The sequence below is a fragment of the Oncorhynchus mykiss genome, chromosome 12, assembly GCF_057628025.1.
Source record: "Oncorhynchus mykiss isolate SJ-2025 chromosome 12, ASM5762802v1, whole genome shotgun sequence".
NCBI classification, from domain to species: Eukaryota; Metazoa; Chordata; class Actinopteri; order Salmoniformes; family Salmonidae; genus Oncorhynchus; species Oncorhynchus mykiss.
This window is the reverse complement of record NC_143033.1, coordinates 71,199,978-71,221,943: the sequence shown is the minus strand read 5'-3', so window position 1 is coordinate 71,221,943 and position 21,966 is coordinate 71,199,978. Positions and strand designations below refer to the sequence as shown.

The 21,966-nt window shown below is 44.4% G+C and overlaps 1 protein-coding gene across 1 annotated transcript; it reads right to left on the bottom strand.

The window, feature by feature from the left end:
* Positions 1–5,113: 5,113 nt before the first annotated feature.
* On the bottom strand, positions 5,114–21,800 carry LOC110538103 (protein CASC3). Its single transcript, XM_021624695.3, has 13 exons — positions 21,589–21,800; positions 16,777–16,801; positions 16,582–16,637; positions 15,450–15,656; positions 15,197–15,342; positions 14,845–15,018; positions 13,472–14,346; positions 12,825–12,886; positions 12,573–12,681; positions 11,062–11,178; positions 9,537–9,739; positions 9,137–9,327; positions 5,114–7,675 (listed from the first exon to the last, which is right to left on the bottom strand). Exons 1-12 carry the CDS (start codon positions 21,784–21,786, stop codon positions 9,166–9,168), a joined length of 2,334 nt encoding a protein of 777 aa, XP_021480370.3. The 5' UTR covers positions 21,787–21,800; the 3' UTR covers positions 5,114–7,675; positions 9,137–9,165.
* Positions 21,801–21,966: the final 166 nt, after the last annotated feature.

Below are 21,966 nucleotides of genomic sequence, written 5' to 3'. Positions count from 1 at the left end.
GGCTGGGGCCCTCTGGGGCCGTTCCACAAAAGATGATCCTTAACTCCTCAAACAGGCAGACTCCCCCTTCAAGCACTCTGATATACGGGGCTTTCACTTTTCATTCTCAACACCCATCGCACCCCTTCATCCATCCCTTCACATCCACCCACACATGCACTCCAGAAGTCTATCTGATGCTGCATATTTAGTTGAGAGCTGCTAAATGTTCTGTCTCGGTCGCAAGAACAGACAGAATGTGCCATCGTTATGGCTCTGCTGTTTTGAATTGCATCTGATGATTTCAGCCCGGCTAAGATGAGTCATATTCAGAGTCCTTCAACAGTGAATAAACTCACACATACTGCTCGAGTAGCCTAACGAGTTGTTACTCATCTCTCTTTATTACTCTCATCTTTCTTTACCAGTGCTATATAGAATCTAAAATGGTTCTTTGGCTGTCCCTATAGTGGTACCCTTTGAATAACCTTTTTTGGTTCCAGTTAGATCCCTTTTGAGTTCCATGTAGAACCCTTTAGAAAGAGGGTTCTACATGGAAACCAAAAGAGTTCAACCTGGAACCAAAACGGTTCTACCTGGAACCAAAAATGGTTCTCCTATGGGGACAGCTGAAGAACCCTTTTGGAAACCTTTTTTTCTAAGTGTAGGATCTTAATTTGAGCCAGTTTTATACAACAGGAAATGTGAATTATGTGAATTATAATTCATGGCAAATTTTTGTAAGTGTTGATACATTTTTCAACCTTTGCAAACCAAGTCTGACATTTTAAAGTGGAAATTGCAAACTTTTGAAGCCTTTTTAATCCTTGAATACACTTATTCAAGTCTGCATTTCCTTCTATGCAGGAAAATTCTCAGCAGCAAAAGAGGGTTCAAATTAATATCTTACATCTGTATACTCACACGCCATAGGGTTACTGCTACTGCTACTTTAAAAAATATATATTGTGTACACTCTATATAGACTTTTTCTATTGTGTTGTTGACTGTACGCTTGTTTATCCCATGTGTAACTCTATGTTGTTGTTTGTTTCGCACCGCTTTGCTTTATCTTGGCCAGGTCGCAGTTGTAAATGAGAACTTCTTCTCAACTGGCCTACCTGGTTAAATAAAGGTGAAATAAATAATAAAACTGGCAGTCGGCGAGTCATCTTGAGGCCTATTCAGTGTCACAACACTAGACTTCAGATCATTCCTACATTGGCTCAAACGGGACTTAGATGTTCAAGAGGGGTCATCAAATGATCTACCTACCGAAACACAGACCTAAGGCTTCATAAAAGACGTAAAAACTTAGTTGACTTGTTTTTTCAAATATATATTTCTGTGTTGGGAAAGGGGTAAACAAAGAAGATAGAAAGAGAGGAGAGGAGCACCCTCACACTTTACACTCCCTTGCACACTACAATTGTGACAGCCTGAGTCATTTTCTATGCGTCTATATAAAAGTGAGGAAGGAGAGCAGCATCTGGGCGATGTGATGTGCTGCCCTGACCATCACTCATTAGCCGGAGCCTTACAGACACATCATTTGTCTATGGATGAGCAATAAAGAGCAGCGGAGGCTGCCGTGAATCATGCCTGAGCTTATTGACGTGTCACACACACACAAACACACACACACACGGATGGGGGTTAGGGGAATGCGTCGTGGTGACATCACCACCCTTGGTGGCAGGGTGCTTTGTTTGGCCTGTAACTGCTACAATGGGGCGGGAGGACGGGCCCCGCCTCCGCAACGCGCACCGCGATGCCGAACAACAACAAGGACGGGGGACCCTGCGTTGAATATACAGGACTGTCAAAGATGGGCCATTAATAATACATGTATGTGCTACTGCATGTTAGCGGAGTTGGCAGGTATCGAGGGGGACACAGAAGAGACTCACTCTCTGGTGGTGCATATGAAGGCCAAACGGGCCGACAACAATACAACCAAAACAGAGCCTTTCACTTCAACTCTGCCCACACAAGTAGACAAGGCCGGACACAAAAGAGGGAGGGGAATCCATATGCAACACATTCATCAGGCACAGGAGAGGAAGAACGGGGGCTTGGGGTAGATAGTGAGGGAATAAGGGAAAGTATGGGGTGGGGGGGGAGTGGTTTGTGGGTTAGGGGAAAGAGAGGTGTGAGGGGTAAGAGGTTTGAGGGGAATGGGGAAGAGAGGGGGTGGAAAATGGGTCTTAGGGAAGAAAACATGATTGACAGTTAGGGAGAGAATAGGATTACAGCATGATACCTTCGTAACAACCAGCAGTAGAAGAAGGTCTGCATGAAAGAGAGAGAAAAGAACGTGGAAATGGGTTTGTGAGAAAATGTTGGCCAGCTTCGTTGATTGTGTGGGAGGTGTCGTGAAGCCATTTCGTAAAGCTAATTCAAATGCACAAAACATCAATGGCAAGAATAATTTATTTATTTTTCAAATGAGCCCCGGTTATATAAGAAACATGGCTGAGATACCCCCTGGGCCAGAACACAAGCAGCAGTTTAGAACTGTCAATCCAAAACCTCACATGGCAGCTGCCTCCATGAACAACATGCGATGAAATGAGTCGCTCGTCAACCGCATTAAAAAGCATGAGACAGAGCATGTTATTGGACAGCATAGGTGTGGAAAGAGACAGCATTGTAATGTAAATGCTGAGCGCCTTCATTCCAAATGTACTGAATACATTACGCCACTTATAACGTGGTTTTTAAAGCAGGGGATGAGCAGTACAAACTATAGGCTTACATCCTTAATGAATGAATACCCGAAACGGAGTCCAGTATCTGCAATACAAGTTTCTGTGTGACTCATAATATGGCTGGGTGTTAGAGAAAGAATCTCTTTGATTCTACCAGCGGCCGACTTCTCTATTTCTGACTGTATGCACATAAATATTCACAAGGAGGGTGATTGGTGGTCTGTGTTGGGGAAGCAACTCTGAAAATATAGTTTACCAAGCTACTAATGACTTCACACTGGAAGATGTTAAGTTACACTAAAACTCCCCTTAAGAAAAATATGCTTTTGGTATTTAGGATTTATCAGGAGCCTATTAAAAACAAAAACTGGTTCAAGTAAAAATGTGTCAGGTCTGATGACGAAAATGAAAGGAAATTCTTGCCTACTTCACACATATTTTATTATATGTTTGCAAAATAAGTAGTGTGTAGTTCCAGTAGTTAGCTACACTGGTACATGCTAAAAAAAAGTAATTCACTTCTGAAAACACTAACAAGGTTAGAATTTAGTTCAACTGCCACCAAGCTACTGGAAAATGTAGTTAAATTACTAGTTGAGCTACATGTAGTTTACCACTCCCTAACACTGATGATGGTGAAAATATAGTGTGGAGAGTAATGAGAGTCTGGAACGATGAGATGAGAGTCTGAAACAATAAACATTCAATACCTTTCTCTTCTCTCTAATTTACCTCCTGTATATTTGTGCCCAAAGGGATGTGTGTCGAAAGCAAAGTTCACTAAACAAAAGAAGCAAACCACCTATTAGCACATCCTATTAGCTTTGCTTGTCCTCCAACACCTGAAATCTGATGGAATGTGGCCCAAATAGACCTATTAGTTATGGTAAACTAACCAATAAAAATGATTTTGGTCATAATCTCTCCACAAACCCGAACTAACCTTCAAAGAAAGAATGGTTGAATTTTTAACAGTGGGCTTAACGCTGAAACTCTCAGCTAAAATATACATATTATGCCATGGATCAGGATCAAAGTAAACCTCCACAGCGGTCTAGGGAGTTTGAATTAGTTAAGCTTTTAGCCCCTTGGCTGTGCAATATTCCGTTTTTTTTTTACCTCATTCAAACACAATTATTGATGTACAAACTTGAGTACCCCTAGGCTTCCCTCAGCTCCTCTCTCCCCGCACTCCTCTTACACCAGATCAGTATGCCTCCCAACTCTCTCAGCTTTCATTTGAAAATCCTTCATAGGGTCTGGTTCCTCTCAATGTTTCTTCCACAAGTGTTTCATTTCAATGCCAAATGTCACCTTCAGTATGTTAACGCCTGGTTTTTGTAATAGATGGCTTTCAAATGACCGTGGAAAGCGCTACAAATACATTTAAATGGATACATTATTCTCAACCCTGCTTGTATGAAGAGAGTCATACCGCATTGGTAAGAGAGTAGATGATAATGCCACTGTGGCTATTTCCAACGTGTACTCTGCATGCCTACATTCCATAGATGTCATGACAGAAACGTTGCAAATTGCTACGACATGGCAGAAAGTGAGATTCTCTATTGGAAATGTCTGCAAAAGATTGGCATAGAGACGGACAGAGGAGCCCTGGTAAAGAAATGGCAGGCAAGTGCATTTCCTTTGTAGCCTGTCCTATAAAACGTAGCTAACCAAACCAGGGCTAGAGTTAACTATACAAACACAGCATGCCTTGACCTCTTATTCAGGTGTGAATCAATTGTGTTCATCTCTTCCTTGAAACACAAACCATATTTTCCACTTGGAAGAATCAAAATCGACCACTGTTAATGTCTCTTGCCCTCAAGCTGTCACTCATCTCTGTAGCTCTACAGCAAGAAGTCTTTCAGTCTCAGTGCTGGCCCCAGCCATTATAAATGGTCCATTTTTAACATCCATTAATGGCCCTATTATAATTCAACAGTGAAATGCAACTAATTAAATTGTCATGTGATGGCTGGACTCAAGTCATTTTAACTAGTCAACTGAAAAGGAAAAATTGTGTCATTGAGTATTAGTTTGTAGATGGTTAGTCCTGTGGGGCTCAGTTGGTAGAGCATGATGCTTGCAACGCCAAGGTTGTGGGTTTGATCCCCATGGGGGACAAGTATGACAACGTAGGCACTCAATACTGTAAGTTTCTCTGGATCAGTGTCTGCTAAATGACAAATCATTTGTGAATGATTCAAATGTTTAATCAAATTTATTTATAAAGTCCTTCTTATATCAGCTTTGAGATCAAAGTGCTGTACAGAAACCCAGCCTAAAACCCCAAACAGCAAGCAATGTCTCACATAATAGGCCTCTGTGAGAGATGCAGTTAGTTAGAAGGCTTGGCACAATGTTGCCATCCAGTGGTAGCTGTTCAATAACTTCCAATCAACCACATGACAATGATCTTTTTCCTAGATTCTGTTTAATGTTCCTCAGTCTAAACAAAACTTGCTCCACAATCAAGAAAACTTGTATATATATTCAAACATCTATGAAACAAACAAGCCCTCACAGTGTTGGCAGGTCTAGTCAAATTAAACATGTCAAACCAATTTATCCTTAAGGCAAAGAAAATAAAACATTTAAAAACATTCTTACCAGCCGTTTCTAAACAAAAAAACTTTGAATTACAACTCAATTCAGTTTATACTGATACAGGAGGGTTTAAAAAAAAAAAAAAAAAAAAAAAAAAAAAAAAAAAAAGCCAATTTAAAGTTGCATCAATAACTTGCCCTTTTTGGGCAGACTCACTATAACAGTGTGCAGCCACCAGCACCAACTGAATTACTTTCACAATCATATCTATGTATGTATGTATAACATGCATGTATGTTAGGTGTACTTGGCTGCTTTTAGACAGACAGCCCGTTCTGACCCCACCCACCCCACACTAACTGCTCTTTTGACCAATCAGATCTGAAAAATATCTGATTGTGGAAAACATTCAGAATTTGGCTGCCTGGCGAAAGCCTAAGTTAACAGAATTTTCTTTAGGGAAAATCATTTGGGATCAGCAGTATGTTCTGCAAACAGACAAATCATATCCATTTTAGTGGTAGAGTGGCCTCACCAGTCTCTCCACTTTCACAAAAGGACTCCGAGGGGTAAAAAATGGAAACGGCAAACTTCCAAACAACCATTTCATTTCAAAAGCAAGAGTTAGCCTCGTTTAAAAAATAAAAAAAATGTATCCATTCATAACCATGTATTTGATAACAAGGTGGTAGTATTTATGCTTATTTAAACCACAGGCTTTAATATACATTTATCTATATACACTTACATTAGAAAGCAGTAGCACTGTCAAGTACATCAGTTTCAGGCCAGGTTAAATGGTTCTCTGGTAATACAGTATTACGTAAATAACTAAAAGAAACTGGGCAATGTGGAAGGTATAAAGAAAACTCGAAAATAAGTTGTTGAAATTGTAGGGTACTAGCTATAAGTAAGCACCATCTGTATAATAGGTTTTAATCTTTATCTAAAAAAGTGTGCGTTCACAAGACTCGAAAACATAAAAATAATAACTAAGGCCTACGATGCTGTTGCGAGATGGAAAAAATGGGACACTACATATTTATTTGGACAGTGAAGCAACATTTTTCCCCCTCCATTCGGCTCTATACTTCAGCATTTTTCTTTGAGATTTAAATGTTTTATACAGTGACTAAAGATTGTCACCATTAAATTGGAAAATACTTCCATACAAATCTGTTATGTTTCGAAAGTAAAGCACTTTATGCATCTACTACCCCCCCCCCATTTGAAGGTGTCATTAGTATTTGGACAAATTCACTTTGTATTAAAGTAGTCAAGTGTAGTACTTGGTCCCATATTCATTGCACGCAATGACATCAAGCTTGTTAAACTACAAACTTGGATGCATTTGCAGTTTGTTTTGGTTGTGTCAGATTATGTTGTGCCCAATAGAAATGAATGGTAAATAACGTATTGTCATTTTGGGAGTCACGTATTGTAAATAAAAAGTAGAATGTTTTAGAACATTAATAAGGATGTCTCCATGACTACGGATAATCACAAATAAATCGCAAATAATTACGAGTAAGAAAGTTCTTAAGTTCTTTGTGGCTCAAACTCTCACTCATCATTATTCAAGATTCATTCATGAGTATCTGTAATCAAGGTAGTATCCACATTAATGTAGAGGTGTTCAGAAACTTGACTACTTTAACACACAAGTGAATTCATCCAAATATTTATGACATCTTCAAAATGTTTGGTGTTCATTTCTAAAAAAAGAGAAGCTCAAATTAAAAAAAGAGACATTCTGTACTGTCGCCTTGTATGAAACATTTGATCTCAAATCCAAAATGCTGGAGTAGAGGGACAGTCATACTTTTGCTCCACTGTTCAAATAAATACGTAGGGGAGTGTAAATGTTGGCTACAAAATGAGCAGGATTGTGGTGGGTGGGACAAACAGCTCTAGCTAACCCATATAAAATGACCAACTATCCCAGTTAGATTCTCTCCGTAATACTCACGACACATTTAAGCCAGTCCTAAACATTTGTTCGAGCTTAAAAACACATTTTTTTGCATGAATATACCTACAGTTGAACGACAGATTGTTAGAAGGAACAAATATCTACGAATGTCATTGGTGTCGGGTGTCACGTAATGTTTACAGAGGAGTTGTTATCGAGGGCTTTCGTTAACGGTTTTCTATGGTTACGTTTTATAGGGTTTTTAAGACCGCACTCCCCTCAGAGGCAAAACACTGGTAGGTGAACCAAAACAACAACCCTTCAGTATTGTGGGCAACCAACCAATGTGGCACCTGAACACACGGCGGATAACATCCCAGATAACATAAAAATAAACTAATCCGCTCCACATGTGGTGCTGGTCCTCGATAGCAGACTCCGTCTCCATGTCTATCGCTCTCTTCCAACTGGCGTAGCCGTTTGGAACGCCATGCTAGGATCTGGCCTTCCCACTCCGGGCCTGGAGAAAAGGGAAAATAGCAGAAATGGGACAAATCAGCACAACTGTTCCGTCGCGCGAGCTTTGGCTTAGGCTGGAAGGAGGAGAAAAGAATGCATGGTTCAGCAATACAATTGAGCTCACTTCAGGAAACAGCAGAGGGAGCAGCCCCCCCGATCCACATCGATGGGACCGCAGAGGAGAAGGTGGAAAGCTTCAAGTTCATCAAGGAGGCTAAATAAATTTGGCTTTACACCTAAAACTTTTACAGATGCACAATTGAGAGCATCCTGTCGGGCTGTATCTCCGCCTGGTACGGCAACTGCACTGCCCATTACCGCAAAGCGCTCCAGAGGGTGGTGCAGTCTGCCCAACTCATTACCGGGGGCAAACTTCCCACCCTCCTAGACATCTACAGCACCCGATGCCACAGGAAGGCCAAAAAAGATCATCAAGGACATCAACCACCCGAGCCACTGCCTGTTCACCCCGCTATCATCCAGAAGGCGAGGTCAGTACAGGTGCATCAACGCTGGGACCGAGAGACTGAAAAACAGCTTCTATCACTAGGCCATCGGAGGCGGCTGCCTACAGACATAGATTAGGAATCACTGTTAATAATGTTTCCATACCTAGCATTACTCATCACCCATCTCATACGTATATAATGTATTCTATACCACTATCTTAGTCCAATGCCGCTCTGACATATGTATCCATTCCTTACTTAGTTGTGAAACTTAAATATTACTTGTTAAATGTCACTGCACTGTCGGAGCTAGAAGCACACGCCTTTCGCCTTTAGTAACATCTGCTAAACACGTATGTGACCAATACATTTGATTTGAAAAGTCTTGAGACAGTCATGCAGCTAGGTGTTAGGCATTCATTTGTTTGAAGGTTACCTCTGCACCAAAGCATTTCTCTGGTGGGATTTTGAATCACGTCTTTGTAGTGTGTGTGTGTGTGTGTGTGTGTGTGTGTGTGTGTGTGCCCACTCACATCTCAAAAAGAGACATCAGTTTGAAGACAGTATTATTGCCTGGGGGCTTTTAGGAGGAGCTCTAGGGGATAAGAGGAGCTCGTCTGTCAGAACGAACTGGAGAGCAGAGATCTGAAACACACATTCAGCTGCTTTACTCCGACTCAGAGCCACTGGCCTTACTTCACGTGTCCAAGGCAAAACAACACCATTTGATTCAGACACGGTGCCTACTTTTGAACGAGAGCTCAAAAAACAAAATGAGGGAAGCAAGCACCTTTATGGCAACGTTATGACTTGACCTACAGCAACAGTCTCTGGGATAGGCCTATTCTGTCATCCTCCCCCACCCAACTCTCCAAAACACATTTTCAACATGATCAAAATATTTAAAAAACATAATCTTTCCTTTCGTCCTACTCTCACATCGACTCACTCAGTCAGGACTGAGGCAGGTCGATGTCTTGGCGTTTTGATTGGGTGAGAGAGGGAAGACTTACCGGTTGTTGGGTCGCTGGGGGTTTGGGGCTCACTCCGGGCCGTACCCTACCTCTGGTGGGGGAGGTTTGACGGTGACGGGCTGGGAGGAGCGCCGGGGAGGCGAGGGTTTGGGCTGGGCTTGCTGCTGCATTGGATCGTAGTACGTCACCCCACCGTACACCTGCGACTGGCCGTACACCTGCGACTGGGCCTGAGGGGAGAGGAGGTTACACGGTTTATGCATGTGTGTAAATACACATTCCTAAATGTTACGGGTGGAGTCAAATAACTTCTAAATATGCATAGAATTGCAGAGCTGTCAGCATAGTGCAACAGTAATGTGTTGCATTGGGTACAATATATAGCAACATTTGACATGCTGATGTGGTAGCTATGGTGTCTTGAGGGCAGAGGTCTCACCGGCGGGTTGTACATGGGGGGCAGGGTGGCTCCTGCCGGGTAGGGGTAGTTGGTGTTCCCAAAGGTCATGACCCCTGGCGGAGGGTAGAAGGGCGGGGCCAGCAGCTGCTGTGGAGGGGGCTGCCCAGGGGACATGGAGACGGGGGGAGCAGCATAGAGAGCTGGGTTGGGCATGGGGCCACTCGACTGGTGGGGGTGTAGACCTGAGGGGGAGACGGGAGGGGTTCATGGGTGTGACCAGACAGACTGAGGCCCATAAAGTAGCCAACACCATACCAGCATTTCTGGTCAGGAGTGGGGGCCGTTTAAAACTGAAACTTTGGTTACACCCCCCCCCACACAATTAAAATCACAGTGCAGTTATTTATCACAAAATTACCATTAAAAAGGTCCCAATCATCATCAAACGGAAAAATAAACATACCTAACGCAACAATGCTGTAACGTTAGGAGATATTATTTTCAAAGAATATAAAGCACTTTGCATGTCTTCCTTGTTAACAGTTGAGAAAATGGCAGTGAGAGAGACAGGGAAGCGACAGTCCTGTATGGCAATACTTAGAGAGGTTAAATTAGGTAGTGAAATGCAAACTTTGCCAAGTGGAATTGAGCTACAGTGGCAGTACAGGTGCAATGCTAAAAGGTAAGCACCGTGAGACCCGAAACATTGCTGGCAGCAGCTCAGGACCCTAAACAAGAGACACGGGATCTTCACAAGAAAGAAGAGCGATAAGGGATGGATAAAATAACAGCCCCGATTACAGAAACTGCAGTTAATATGCAGCCATCGAAATGGTAGAGGCTATCGGCTTCAATGCCCTGATGCTACATCTAGAACCAAACTACAAGAAAAAAGAACCGTGATGGCCCGGAAGGAGGAATTATACAATGACTGCTCTGCAAGTACAAAGCGTGAGCTCTCAAAACACCACAGATTGTTGAATGTCTGAACAAGCTGTCATACATCACTATCACGAGCCATCACATTGATGACAAGTGGGACAATAAGCCCCCTGTACTGACCAGAGCATGGAGGAGAGGCACACAGAGAGCCTACCATCATTGCTGGCAGCCATGACTGGGGTCGATTGAGCGCGACTGCACCCTAGCAGTCATGAATAACCATATCTGCATTGTGATTTCGCATGTCATTTTATGATTTTTTTCTTGTTGTTTAAAAAACAATCACATCCCTAGTTTGGAGGCACTTGAGGAAACTTTTAATGACGTGAAACACTTATTGAAAAGCACAAAGTTATTAACTAAACGAGTAAGAATAACAATTCATTTGAGTTCAATAAGAGAGCATTTAAGCAATACTATTCCTGAGTTGATTGAACATGTCTTCACGTGCATGGTGATTATACAGAGGTAAGTGAGGTTCAAGAAAGCTTGTCATTGACTTTCCTTTTTGTTGCCAGAGAAGACACAGGCCGAGTTCATATCTATCATCTTAGTTGAGGGTAACTGCTGCCCTCACCACGTTTTCCCTGGGTCCCCTGGCAGCAAGGTGACAGACACTAACCTGGGTGTCCTGGATGGCCTGGGTGGGGGAGGTGCATCTCAGGCTGGACCAGCATACCCTGGGGTGGGAGGGGGGCGGGGCTGTCGCCGTGGGCATAGATTGGTCCTTGGTAAGACACTGCAGGAGGAGACAATATAGCATATATATAGCAACTCATGTAAGCGCTCTACAGTCAGATATATCATTCTACAACCAAACCAAACACACTACATGGTTTGCTTGTCAAACATTTCTAAAGTTGCCACCCCCCCTTGCTGCTATGCCTCCACTCTCCTGGGTAGGCTTTCCACTAGATGTTGGAACACCGGGGACTTGGTTCCATTCACCCACAAGAGCATTAGTGAGGTCAGGCACAGATGTTGGGCGATTAGGCCTGGCTCGCAGTCGGCATTCCAATTGTCCCCAAAGGTGTTCGATGGGGTTGAGGTCAGGGCTTTGTGCAGGCAAGTCAAGTTCTTCCACCATGATCGACAAACCCTTTCTGTACAGACCTCGCTTTGTGCACAGGGGCACTGTCATGCTGAAACAGGAAAGGGCATTCCCCTAACTGTTGCCGCAAAGTTGGAAACACAGAATCGTATAGATAGCGTTAAGATTCCCCTTCACCCGAACCATGAAAAACAGCCCCAGACCATTATTCCTCCTCCACCAAACTTCACAGTCGGCACTATGCATTGGGGCAGCTAACGTTGTCCTGGCATCCGCCAAACCAAGATTTGTCCATCAGACAGCACTTCAGGCAATACGATTCCACTACTCCAGAGTCCAATGGCGGCGAGCTTTACGCCACTCCAGGTGACGCTTGGCATGACGCATGGTTATGTTAGATCTTTTATGAAGCTCCCGGCGACAGTTATTGTGCTGACGTTGCTTCCAGAGGCAGTTTGGAACTCAGTAGTGAGTGATGCAACTGAGGACCGAAGATTTATTACACACTTCAGAACTCGGCGGTCCCGTTCTTGTGTGGCCTACCGCTCACGGCTGAGCCATTGTTGCTCCTAGACGTTTTCACGTCACAATAACAACACTTACAGTTGACCGGGGAAGCTCTAGCAGGGCAGGAATTTGACAAACTGACTTGTTGGACGGTCCTATGACGGTGCTACGTTGAAAGTTCCTGAGCTCCTCAGTACGGGCCATTCTACTGCTAATGTTTGTCTATGGAGATCGCATGGCTGTGTGCTCAATTTCATACACCTGTCAGCAACGGGAGTGGCTGAAAAAGCCAAATCCACCAATTTGAAGGGGTGTCCACATTCACTATATATACAAACATATCTGATGTGGCAATCATGTGTTAAACTATAACAAAATAAGCTACATGGTTTATCACAGATACCCGTGTACCCTAACATTTTTAAGGCAGCATTCTAACGCAGCTACAACATGTAGTAGTTTAGTACTGATTCTACCAGAGCCTGGCTCTGAGCCGATGGACAAAGAGATACCAGCTAGTGTTGTGTTTTCAGTTGTGCCCTGCCTTCTGGTGGTAGTGTGTGGCACCGACTCACTGGGCTCGTAGTAGTGGCTTTCCATGACCCCTATGTGCATAGGAGGAGCGGGCTCCGGGCTTGGCCTCTGGCGCTGGGACGAGTACCGCTTTGCCCGGTTACCAGCTCCCTGAGATGGAGAGAAAGAGGGTGAGAGCTGACCGAACCACTCAAAATGTCAGGTAAAAAACGCCACACTTCTCCTTGAAGGCAACATATAAAACGACAGAAACCCATCTCTGTACATAAGTCACCACAAGTTGGCCTACTCACCAGCTCTTCTATGTTACTGTATTGTGGAGGTGCTCCACCCATGTGCATAGAGTTCGGGATGCCTGCAACGAGACAAAAAAAGGGTTGACAACACGCAAGCAAAACATATCCAACTACCTGATCCACTGCTGCGGTTTAGATACATCTTATAAGCTTCATGTCAAACAAGCTACCAACGTGTATTTCTGACTCAGGTTTCTGTCCTGACAAAATGTGTACTTGAGGCACTTTAAACCTTGGGTGCAAAAAGGACATTTTATTTCCAATGTATTGCATGATGAAAACCTCCCAGGCTCCAGACAGCATGCAAGGACGCACCACCACCTGCACTGAGTGGATTAGCTGGCTTAAAAGAGCTACTTGCATTCGCACACAGCCGGCCCCCCCATTGCTCCACACTGACTAATGGCCTCATTATGTCAATCAGCCTCACTGAATGGTCACTGACCTACTGACTGGCTGCTGCTTAGCTTCACCATGGCTGCTGGTGCAGTGGTGACTGAGCTGCTTGTAACAGTGCTGCTGGAACTATGAGAGGATGTGTGTCACTCCATATTACTCAAATAATAATAATAATTTTAAAAAGAGGGGTAGAGCGAGAGAGAGGTAGAACGGGGTAGAGCGAGGGCAAAAGAGAGAAGGCTCACCCCTCATCTCAGCGCGTAGAAACGAAGTTGGGTTCTGGGCCCAGTTCTGTCCAGCCAGGCTTAGTCTGGCCAGGTCCTGGTCCAGCCCTGTGAGTACCGTCGCCTGGCTACTGTCTCCAGCATCCCCCTGGCTCTGACTGGGGCCCTGCCACGGCTCACTCGTCAGTGCCGAGGAAGACACGGTGGAGGCAGGCTCCTCAAGAGAGGCCTGCTTGTCCAGCTCAGTGGCCCGGGTGCGAGTCCTCCTGGCTAGGGAGTACGACTTCTTCTCCACGGGCCGCTCCGGAGCCGGGGAGGCATCGCGGGTAACCGGGTTGTCTGCCGGAGGAGCAGATCCCCCTCGCTGCTGCTCCTGTCGCCGTGGCGCTGAGTCCCTTTCTCGATCTCCCTTGCCACTGTAGTGGCGATTGTGGTAGACGGACTGAGACGTTGTCACTGTCGTGTTGCGCTCGTCATCCTCCTCACTGCGGATCTCTTCCACCACTACCGAAGAGCTGCGCTCCGTATGGGCCCCTCTGTTCCCGCGGCCCCTGGGGCCTCGTTCCCCGTCCATGGGCGGTAGGCTCCGGGTCTGGAGGGGCTCGGCCTTGGGGCCTGGCCGTTGAGACTCCTGGTGTCTGTCATTCTTGTACTGGGCCTGGGGGGGACGGTTGCCCTGGAAGCCCCGGGGTGGGGGGTGGGAGGAGGGCCTGGGGGGGTTGTTGTTGCGCTGGGTGTTGGGGGCTGCTGAGGGGGGAGGACCAGACTGCTGCAGGGCCACGGCTAGGGGAGTGCTACGGCTGTTGGGGTTCCCTCCCTGCTGCCAGGAGGTATGGATGGGCCTCTCCCCGTCTCCATCCCGCCAGCGCTTGTCCCGGACTGGAGAGGTGCTGTGTCTGCAGGGGGAGGAGAGGAAACTAGTGAGGACAAGCTGCTAGTAGACCAGCGGTTGGTAAATGATGGTACACGGGCCAGATTATGTTTTGATTCTTTTATTTTTATAAACACTCCAGGCGACTTTTGAACATCTAAAACGAGGTAGAAAGTATACAGAAACTATAATGGACCTATATATTTTCAAATTATTTATCCTTTTCAGACACGCAAATAGCTTTTGACTAACAAATCGGCCCAAGAAAACCTGCACGACTCTGCTCAATTTTTATTTATTTTATCTCAAAGTGACCATCAAGCCAAAAATGATTCCCCACTCCTGTAGTCAACTATTGCTGTTATTTGTGAGATGACATTGTAAGGGGATAAATTGTGCCTGTTAATATAAATTGGCACGATAGACGATACTGGTGGTTAGTGTTACAGGCTTTCAGAGACATGGGAATTTCAACACTGGGTTAGTAGAGTTGAGGGTCAGTAGAGTTGAGGGTCAGTAGTACCTGGGCTTGCGCTGTCTATAGGACCGCTCATTGGAGACACCTCCGTTGCGGATGTCATAGCCGTAGATTGCAACCAGCTCCTCACGTGACTTGGGTGCCTGCTCCTCCTCCCTGAACCTATCGTGTTCCCAGCGACCCTCATCCTTCCACAGCTTCCTGTTACGACCCTTCGGCCTGGAGGACAGGAAAGAAGCAGCAAATATACCAATAAACAGGTTTACCAATGAAACGACATCCGTCTATTACTAGGAGTCATCCATCCTTTGTGTGGTTGTTGGTCACGTTTAGATAGTTTCAGTTGAACGACAAACATTCAATGAATAAAAAGGATAAACTTTCCGTTCCCCCTTACCGTTCCTCCTCCTGTGCGTTTCCTCTGACGTCGTGCTCAAAGAACATTCCCTTACGGGGGATATAGGCTGGGTTATTACGATCCTGGTCATCATCCAGCTTCTGGCCTGGTTTAGCACCTTTATTCTCAGAGTCTTCTGTGCTTTCCTGGTTACACGGAGTAGAATTACTCAAAATGATTGACCAAGAGGACTATATTTGTATACAATTCTATATATGCATGTATGCATTTTCTTTTCAATGAACCATTATACCTGTCCATCCCCGCTTTGCCTCTCCCCTGCCAGGTTGCCTTTATCTTCACACTTCACTTCTTTACTCAAACCTTTCTCCCCCTCCTCTACCTTCCCCCCTCCTTCCTGCAGCTCCCCCTCTGCAGCAGGGGTGTCGGCAGTAGGACTGGGTTTGGGCCCAGCAGCCGGTGGAGGGACCTCCTCCTCCTCCTCTTCCTCCTCACCTCCCTGAGAGAGACAATACAAGACTTGAGTTAGTTTGCTTCGTGTTTATCATTATCAAGATGCTGTCAGAGAGATCAATGCAAATATCCTTAGAGTCCTACTTATTCCAGTCAAAAGCGTCCATGCATAGTGGACAAATTAAACTTCTCATCAGAACCACAGTTGAGACCTCATTAAGAGGATTCCAGTACCATCATGGACATTGCAATGCATGAGTACATCAATTGAAAATGTTGTATTTGTCTGTATCTTGCATCTAGGGGTTGCTACAGTGCAGAAGGTCTGTGTTCTGAAATACCGGTACCTGTATCAATGGTTGAAACCTGCTCATCTCTTCAGTCCATCCAGGATTTCGCTGCAGCAATTCTGACATTTCACATTGCAACATGTGAGGATTTTGTCCAATTTGTTACAAAAATTCACTGACGAGGGAACAGGTCTGTTGATGTGTGCTTAACTGGACCACATTATGCAGTACATTTGCAGTGATTGGTTGAAATTGTAAGCCCTCTTTTTTTGTGGTGATCAGTATGCGATAATTTGACTGTTTTATGAGGTAATAGTGCAGGATTGGTCAAATTTGCAAGCCCTCACATAATATACTGGGTATTGTTGATTTAGCAACAAAAAAAATATGGGTTGCAGAACAGCTACATCCTGGAGGGACTCTTGTTTCATGGTGATTGAATTTTTTTTGTCTCAAATACTTTGGAAGTTAGATACATCATGATCTTTCCAATCCACTAGTTGGGCTATTCTGTTGGGAGGAGGAGGAACCTTGGGGTAGCCTCATGAAGCCTGCATTACTGAAATTCAAAAAAAAAATCTGGTTCATCAAATACTATGTTGCCCAGCTTTCCATGCAAATAAAATATATAAAATGACATTTTACCCTACAGCATAACTCTGTTCAGCAGTGGCAACTCACCTCTGAATGGGAGGCATTCTCCTCAGGATCTGCACTTTCATAGTCAGAAAGGACAGCTGCAAAAAAAAACATTAAAATGTGTCTGAAACAAGTACATCAACTGTTTAACAGTGGTGTGATCCAAATGGGAAATGCTTCAGATGTGTGCGTCATTCTAGATAGGCCATTGGATTGCGTCACCAAACACTGGCTCACCTTCTCCTACGCCATCTTCACTTTCCTGTTAAGAAAGGATAACACTAGTCAAACAATGTGAATGAATTAACAACAAATAGCAACAGTATGTAGCCTACACACCGTCACGCAAACACGATACCAACCCGTACGTCAATTATTTAGTAGCGGGGGGGGGGGGGGGGGGGGGGGGGGGGTCTGTGTCACTATGAATGTATCCTCAATTCATTAGCATACTGGTATTCGGATGACTGACATGCCCAGAGTAAACTGCCTGTTACTCAGGCCCAGAAGCTAGGATATGCATATACTTGGTAGCATTAGATATAAAACACTCTGAAGTTTCTAAAACTGTTCAAATGTCAGTGAGTATAACAGAACTGATATGGCAGGCAAAAACCTAAGGAAAATCCATCCTGAATTTTATTTTATACAGCACAGGCCATTTCAGAGCTTGCCTATGGGAAATACAAATAGATAGGACCCAGATTGCAGGTCCTATGGCTTCCACTAGATGTCAGTCTTTAGAAAGGGTTTCAGGCTTGTTTTTTGAAAAATGAATAAGTAGTTGGAAGAACTACAAGATTAATTAGAAATATCGTTTGACTTCTTTGAACGGACTTTAGCGGTAACATTTTGGATTCGTTTGTGTGCCTGTTGAAAGAGTGGATTACTGAGATTATTGGCTCCAACTAAACTGACTTTTTTGGATATAAAAGGACTTTATCGAACAAAACGACCATTCATTGTGTAGCTGGGACCCTTGGGATTGCTAACAGAGGAAAATCTTCAAAAAGGTAAGCGATTTATTTAATCGATATGTGAGCTTGTGACGCCTGTGCTGGTTGAAAAAGTATTTTGGTGTGTGGCCCTGTCCTCAGATAATCACATGGTATGCTTTCGCCGTAAAGTATTTTTGAAATCTGACAATTGGATTAACAATAAATTAAGCTTTTAAATTATGCATGAAAATACAGGTGTCATACATGTTTAATATCACAATTTTTGTATTTTGAATTTGGCGCTCTGCAATTTCACCAGATGTTGTCGTAGGTGTCCCGCTAGCGGTTCACGTGCCAGAAGACGTTAAATGACCAGGCCATTCAGTGAATTAAATGATTGAGGGAATTAACTGGAATTATCTTGTCCTATACAGATGTGGAAGCTGACAGTCAAGTTTTTCTATTCACAATCCAGACTACAATAAATTACTTCCTAAAGAAAATCAAATCCAAACCTGGGAAAAAGAGCACTCTTCCATAGCTAAATGGAGAAATCTAGAAACGGATGAAAGAACGAGATCATGCTCTAAAAACAGCCCTGAAGTCCAAATTAGACCATGAAAGACGTAAACGAGGCAAAAAAAAAAGAAAAGTCCTCACTGTCAACTGCGTTTATTTTAGGCAAACTCAACATGTAAATATTTGTATGAACATAAGTTTCAACAACAGACAGAAACTGAACAAGTTCCATAGACATTTGACTAACAGAAATGGAATTGTGTCTCTGAACAATGGGGCGGGGTCAAAATCAAAAGTAACAGTCAGTAGCTGTTGTGGTCACCAGCTCCATTAAGTACTGCAGTGCATCTCCTCCTCATAGACTGCACCAGATTTGCCAGTTCTTGCTGTGAGATGTTACCCCACTCTTCCACCAAGGCACCTGCAAGTTCTCTGACATTTTGGGGGGGGGGGGAATGGCTCTAGCCCTCACCCTCCAATCCAACAGGTCCCAGACTTGCTCAATGGGATTGAGATCCGGGCTCTTCACTGGCCATGGCAGAACACTGACATTCCTGTCTTGCAGGAAATCACACACAGAACGAGCAGTATAGCTGGTGGTATTGTCATGCTGGAGGGTCATGTCAGGATGAGCCTGCAGGAAGGGTACCACATGAGGGAGGATGTCTTCCCAGTAACACACAGCGTTGAGATTGCCTGCAATGACAACAAGCTCAGTCCGATGATGCTGTGACACTCCGCCCCAGACCATGACGGACCCTCCTCCTCCAAATCGATCCTGCTCTAGAGTACAGGCCTCGGTGTAACGCTCATTCCTTCGACGATAAATGCGAATCCGACCATTGCCCCTGGTGAGACAAAACCGCGACTCACCATTGAACAGCACTTTTTGCCAATCCTGTCTGGTCCAGCGACAGTGGGTTTGTGCCCATAGGCAACGTTGTTGCCGGTGATGTCTGGTGAGAACTTGCCTTTCAACAGGCCTACAAGCCCTCAGTCCAGCCTCTCTCAGCCTATTGCGGACAGTCTCAGCACTGATGGTGGGATTGTGCGTTCCTGGTGTAACTCGGGCAGTTGTTGTTGCCATCCTGTACCTGTCCCGCAGGTGTGATGTTCGGATGTACCGATCCTGTGCAGGTGTCGTTACACGTGGTCTGCCACTGCGAGGATGATCAGCTGTTCGTCCTGTCTCCCTGTAGCGCTGTCTTATGCATCTCACAGTACGGACATTGCAATTTTTTGCCCTGGCCACATCTGCAGTCCTCATGCCTCCTTGTAACATGCCCAAGGAACGTTCACGCAGAGGAGCAGGGACCCTTGGCTAACAAACAATCTAAAAAACAATTGCAGGGAAAAACCATAGTAACACTGCAAAAAGACTAGAAATCTAGAAAGACTGTGAATGAGTCTAACACAGGATGGAGTAGAAATAACAACAGCCTTCAATTCCTACTTTGTTGACTCTGTCAAGGTACTGACAGAGCCCCTCCACCGGTTTCTTAAGGGGTCAGCGCTAATGAATGATACAACCAGTGAACAAGGTGATGAGCTCACTAAAGAACTAAAGCAAAATGTGTTTGGGCTGGACTCTACCTTTCTTAAACTACACAGTCACTCTTTAGTCCCATTACTAAGGTCACCAACACATCTATTGGTCAGGGGGTGTAGCAGAGAAACTGATTGCCCACCTCAACAACAGCCCCATCACATTACACTCCATGCAGTTTGGCTTCAGAGCAAAACACTCCACAAAAACAGCCAACTGCTTTCTTTTGGAAAATGTGATGTCCAAGATGGACAAAGGGGTGTTGTTGGGGGCTGTATTTCTTGACCTAAGGAAAGCTTTTGAGACGGTTAACCATGAGGTTCTCGTCACAAAACTGTCCAAGTTCAATTTCCCCCCCCGATGACTCTAGATGGATGAAATCATACCGTGAAGACAGAACTCAGCGTGTCAAGAGTGAACAATGGGCTGTCGCCCACTCTCAGCTATGATGTGGGGTGCCCCACATCAACCTGTACATTAATGATCTGCCTGTACTGGGTCTTAAGTTCAAATGTATGCAGATGATACAGTGATATACGTGCATGCAATGAGCAAACAAGCTGCACAAGAACTCACTAGTGTAATGGTCCAGGTTACAAAGCATCTCAGCGACTCATGTTTGCATCTCAATTCTAGGAAGAAAAAAAAGTCTGCATGTTCTTCACAATGAGGGCAACAGATGTTACTGTGTCAGGGGAGAAGCTCCAGGTGGTATCTGATTTTAAGTACCTTGGGCTTCATACTTGATTCCGACCTCTTAAAAAGCAGGTGAAATGGTAACTCAAATAACCAAATTCAACCTAGCTAATTTCCATTCATACAAAATTGTTTGACTGCAGAGGTAGCAAAACTGTACTTTCAAATCTCTGATACACACTTAATATACTGCTTGACTAGTTAGGCCCAAGCTTGCTGTACAACATTAAAACTTATTCAGACTGTCTACAAACAGGCTCTCAAAGTGCTTGATAGAAAGCCCAATAGCCATGGCAGCAGATCCACAAGGTCTAACATGAGGTGACTATATGGTTCCCTTAAGGAAAAGCAGCTTTAGTCAATTGGCTTTCTCCATGAGAGCATTTTGTTTTGTTGCTTTTTGTGCTATTGCTCTGTCTGCATGCTATGTGTTGCCTTTCCTATGTTGCTCTGCATGTGCTCACTGCTCATTGATTGTATTGTTATTGTTCTTAATAACCTGCCCAGGACCTGCTGTTGAAAATTAGCCGGCTGGCTAAAACCGGCACGGTTTTCTAAAAGTTGATTAATGTACACTGTCCCTGTACAAAAATTAAGTAAAACCACCATTTATTGTGCCAAACATGGATTCCTCACATCACTAGGGATTTAGATAAATATCAACAAGCTTTGTGGTAGTGGCCATTCAAAACCAGAGGGTGAAGTCAAGATTATTACTGGTCAGGAAAAATTACTAGGTGAGGCGTGACTGGACGCAAATGTAACGTTATGTAGCTAACGACGTTAATTTGCACAATTTAACAGTCAGATGAAATAACCCAACAACATCAAAGCTCCCTGTGGCTTTAGTTAACATTAGCATCTAGCTACTACAGTAGTTAGCACATTACTGACATAACGTGCGCCAACGTTAGCTAGCTTATAAGCTTGACACACTGATAGTACAGTAACTAGCTACATTAAAATACTTTCCTCTTGCTAACCATTAGCTAACGCGTTACCATCGCGGTAAACGTGCTAGCTAGCGTTACCAAAAAAACTAAGCGAGCGCAAACGAACGGGCTTGTCTAGTTAGTTCACGGTTTGGCCCTTCACACGTTTCCCGGCCAAACATGAGCGAGTTGGTTGATTTATGAGCAACATTAGCTGAACGCAGCAAACGCAAAACATGGGGATGCGGTTTGGCCTAACCACTGGACAACTATCCGCGCGGTACTGTTCCATTACCATAGCCGGCTGACTTGTTGACCCAGCCATTAATTATAGTAGTGAGCAGGCTAACGTTAGCTAGCCAACTAATCAAGTACTATTAAATCGATCGGCTTTGCGTCTCGAGAACAAGACACTCACACACTCGGATTCAGCATCGTTTTTCGGCACCACACGAACAGCTGGTGCCTCAACTGGCTCAGGTTCCCGTACTCGGGGCTTTGTCGTTGGCGAAAGGGACTTTCCACTTTCCGATCCCGAACCAGATTCATCGTCCTCCTCGCTATCCTGGGACGCGCGCCTCCTTCGCCGTCGCCGGTCCGCCATCTTAGAAATCATATAAAGGAAACCGGAAGAATGCCAGGAATTATGGGTGAATGTTAGTTACGCAATTCCGCCTTAGCCTCCTCGAGCTTTTTTTAATCAAGGCATTTCAATCTCTCTGGCAAGTTATCGTTTCAATTAGAAAGTGTCGTTAACTGGTTGTTGAAGCATTTTTGAACGATTAAGTCAGTATGA

What these genes read in the sequence shown, in the direction of transcription:
- LOC110538103 (XM_021624695.3), bottom strand. Translation starts at nt 21,786, where the DNA reads ATGATTTCTAAGATGGCGGACCGGCGACGGCGAAGGAGGCGCGCGTCC. An exon ending in TGAAGATGGCGTAGGAGAAG is followed by an intron (nt 16,638 to 16,776) that starts GTGAGCCAGTGT and finishes TTTTTTTTGCAG; the next exon opens with CTGTCCTTTCTGACTATGAA. An exon ending in AGAATGCCTCCCATTCAGAG is followed by an intron (nt 15,657 to 16,581) that starts GTGAGTTGCCAC and finishes TGTCTCTCTCAG; the next exon opens with GGAGGTGAGGAGGAAGAGGA.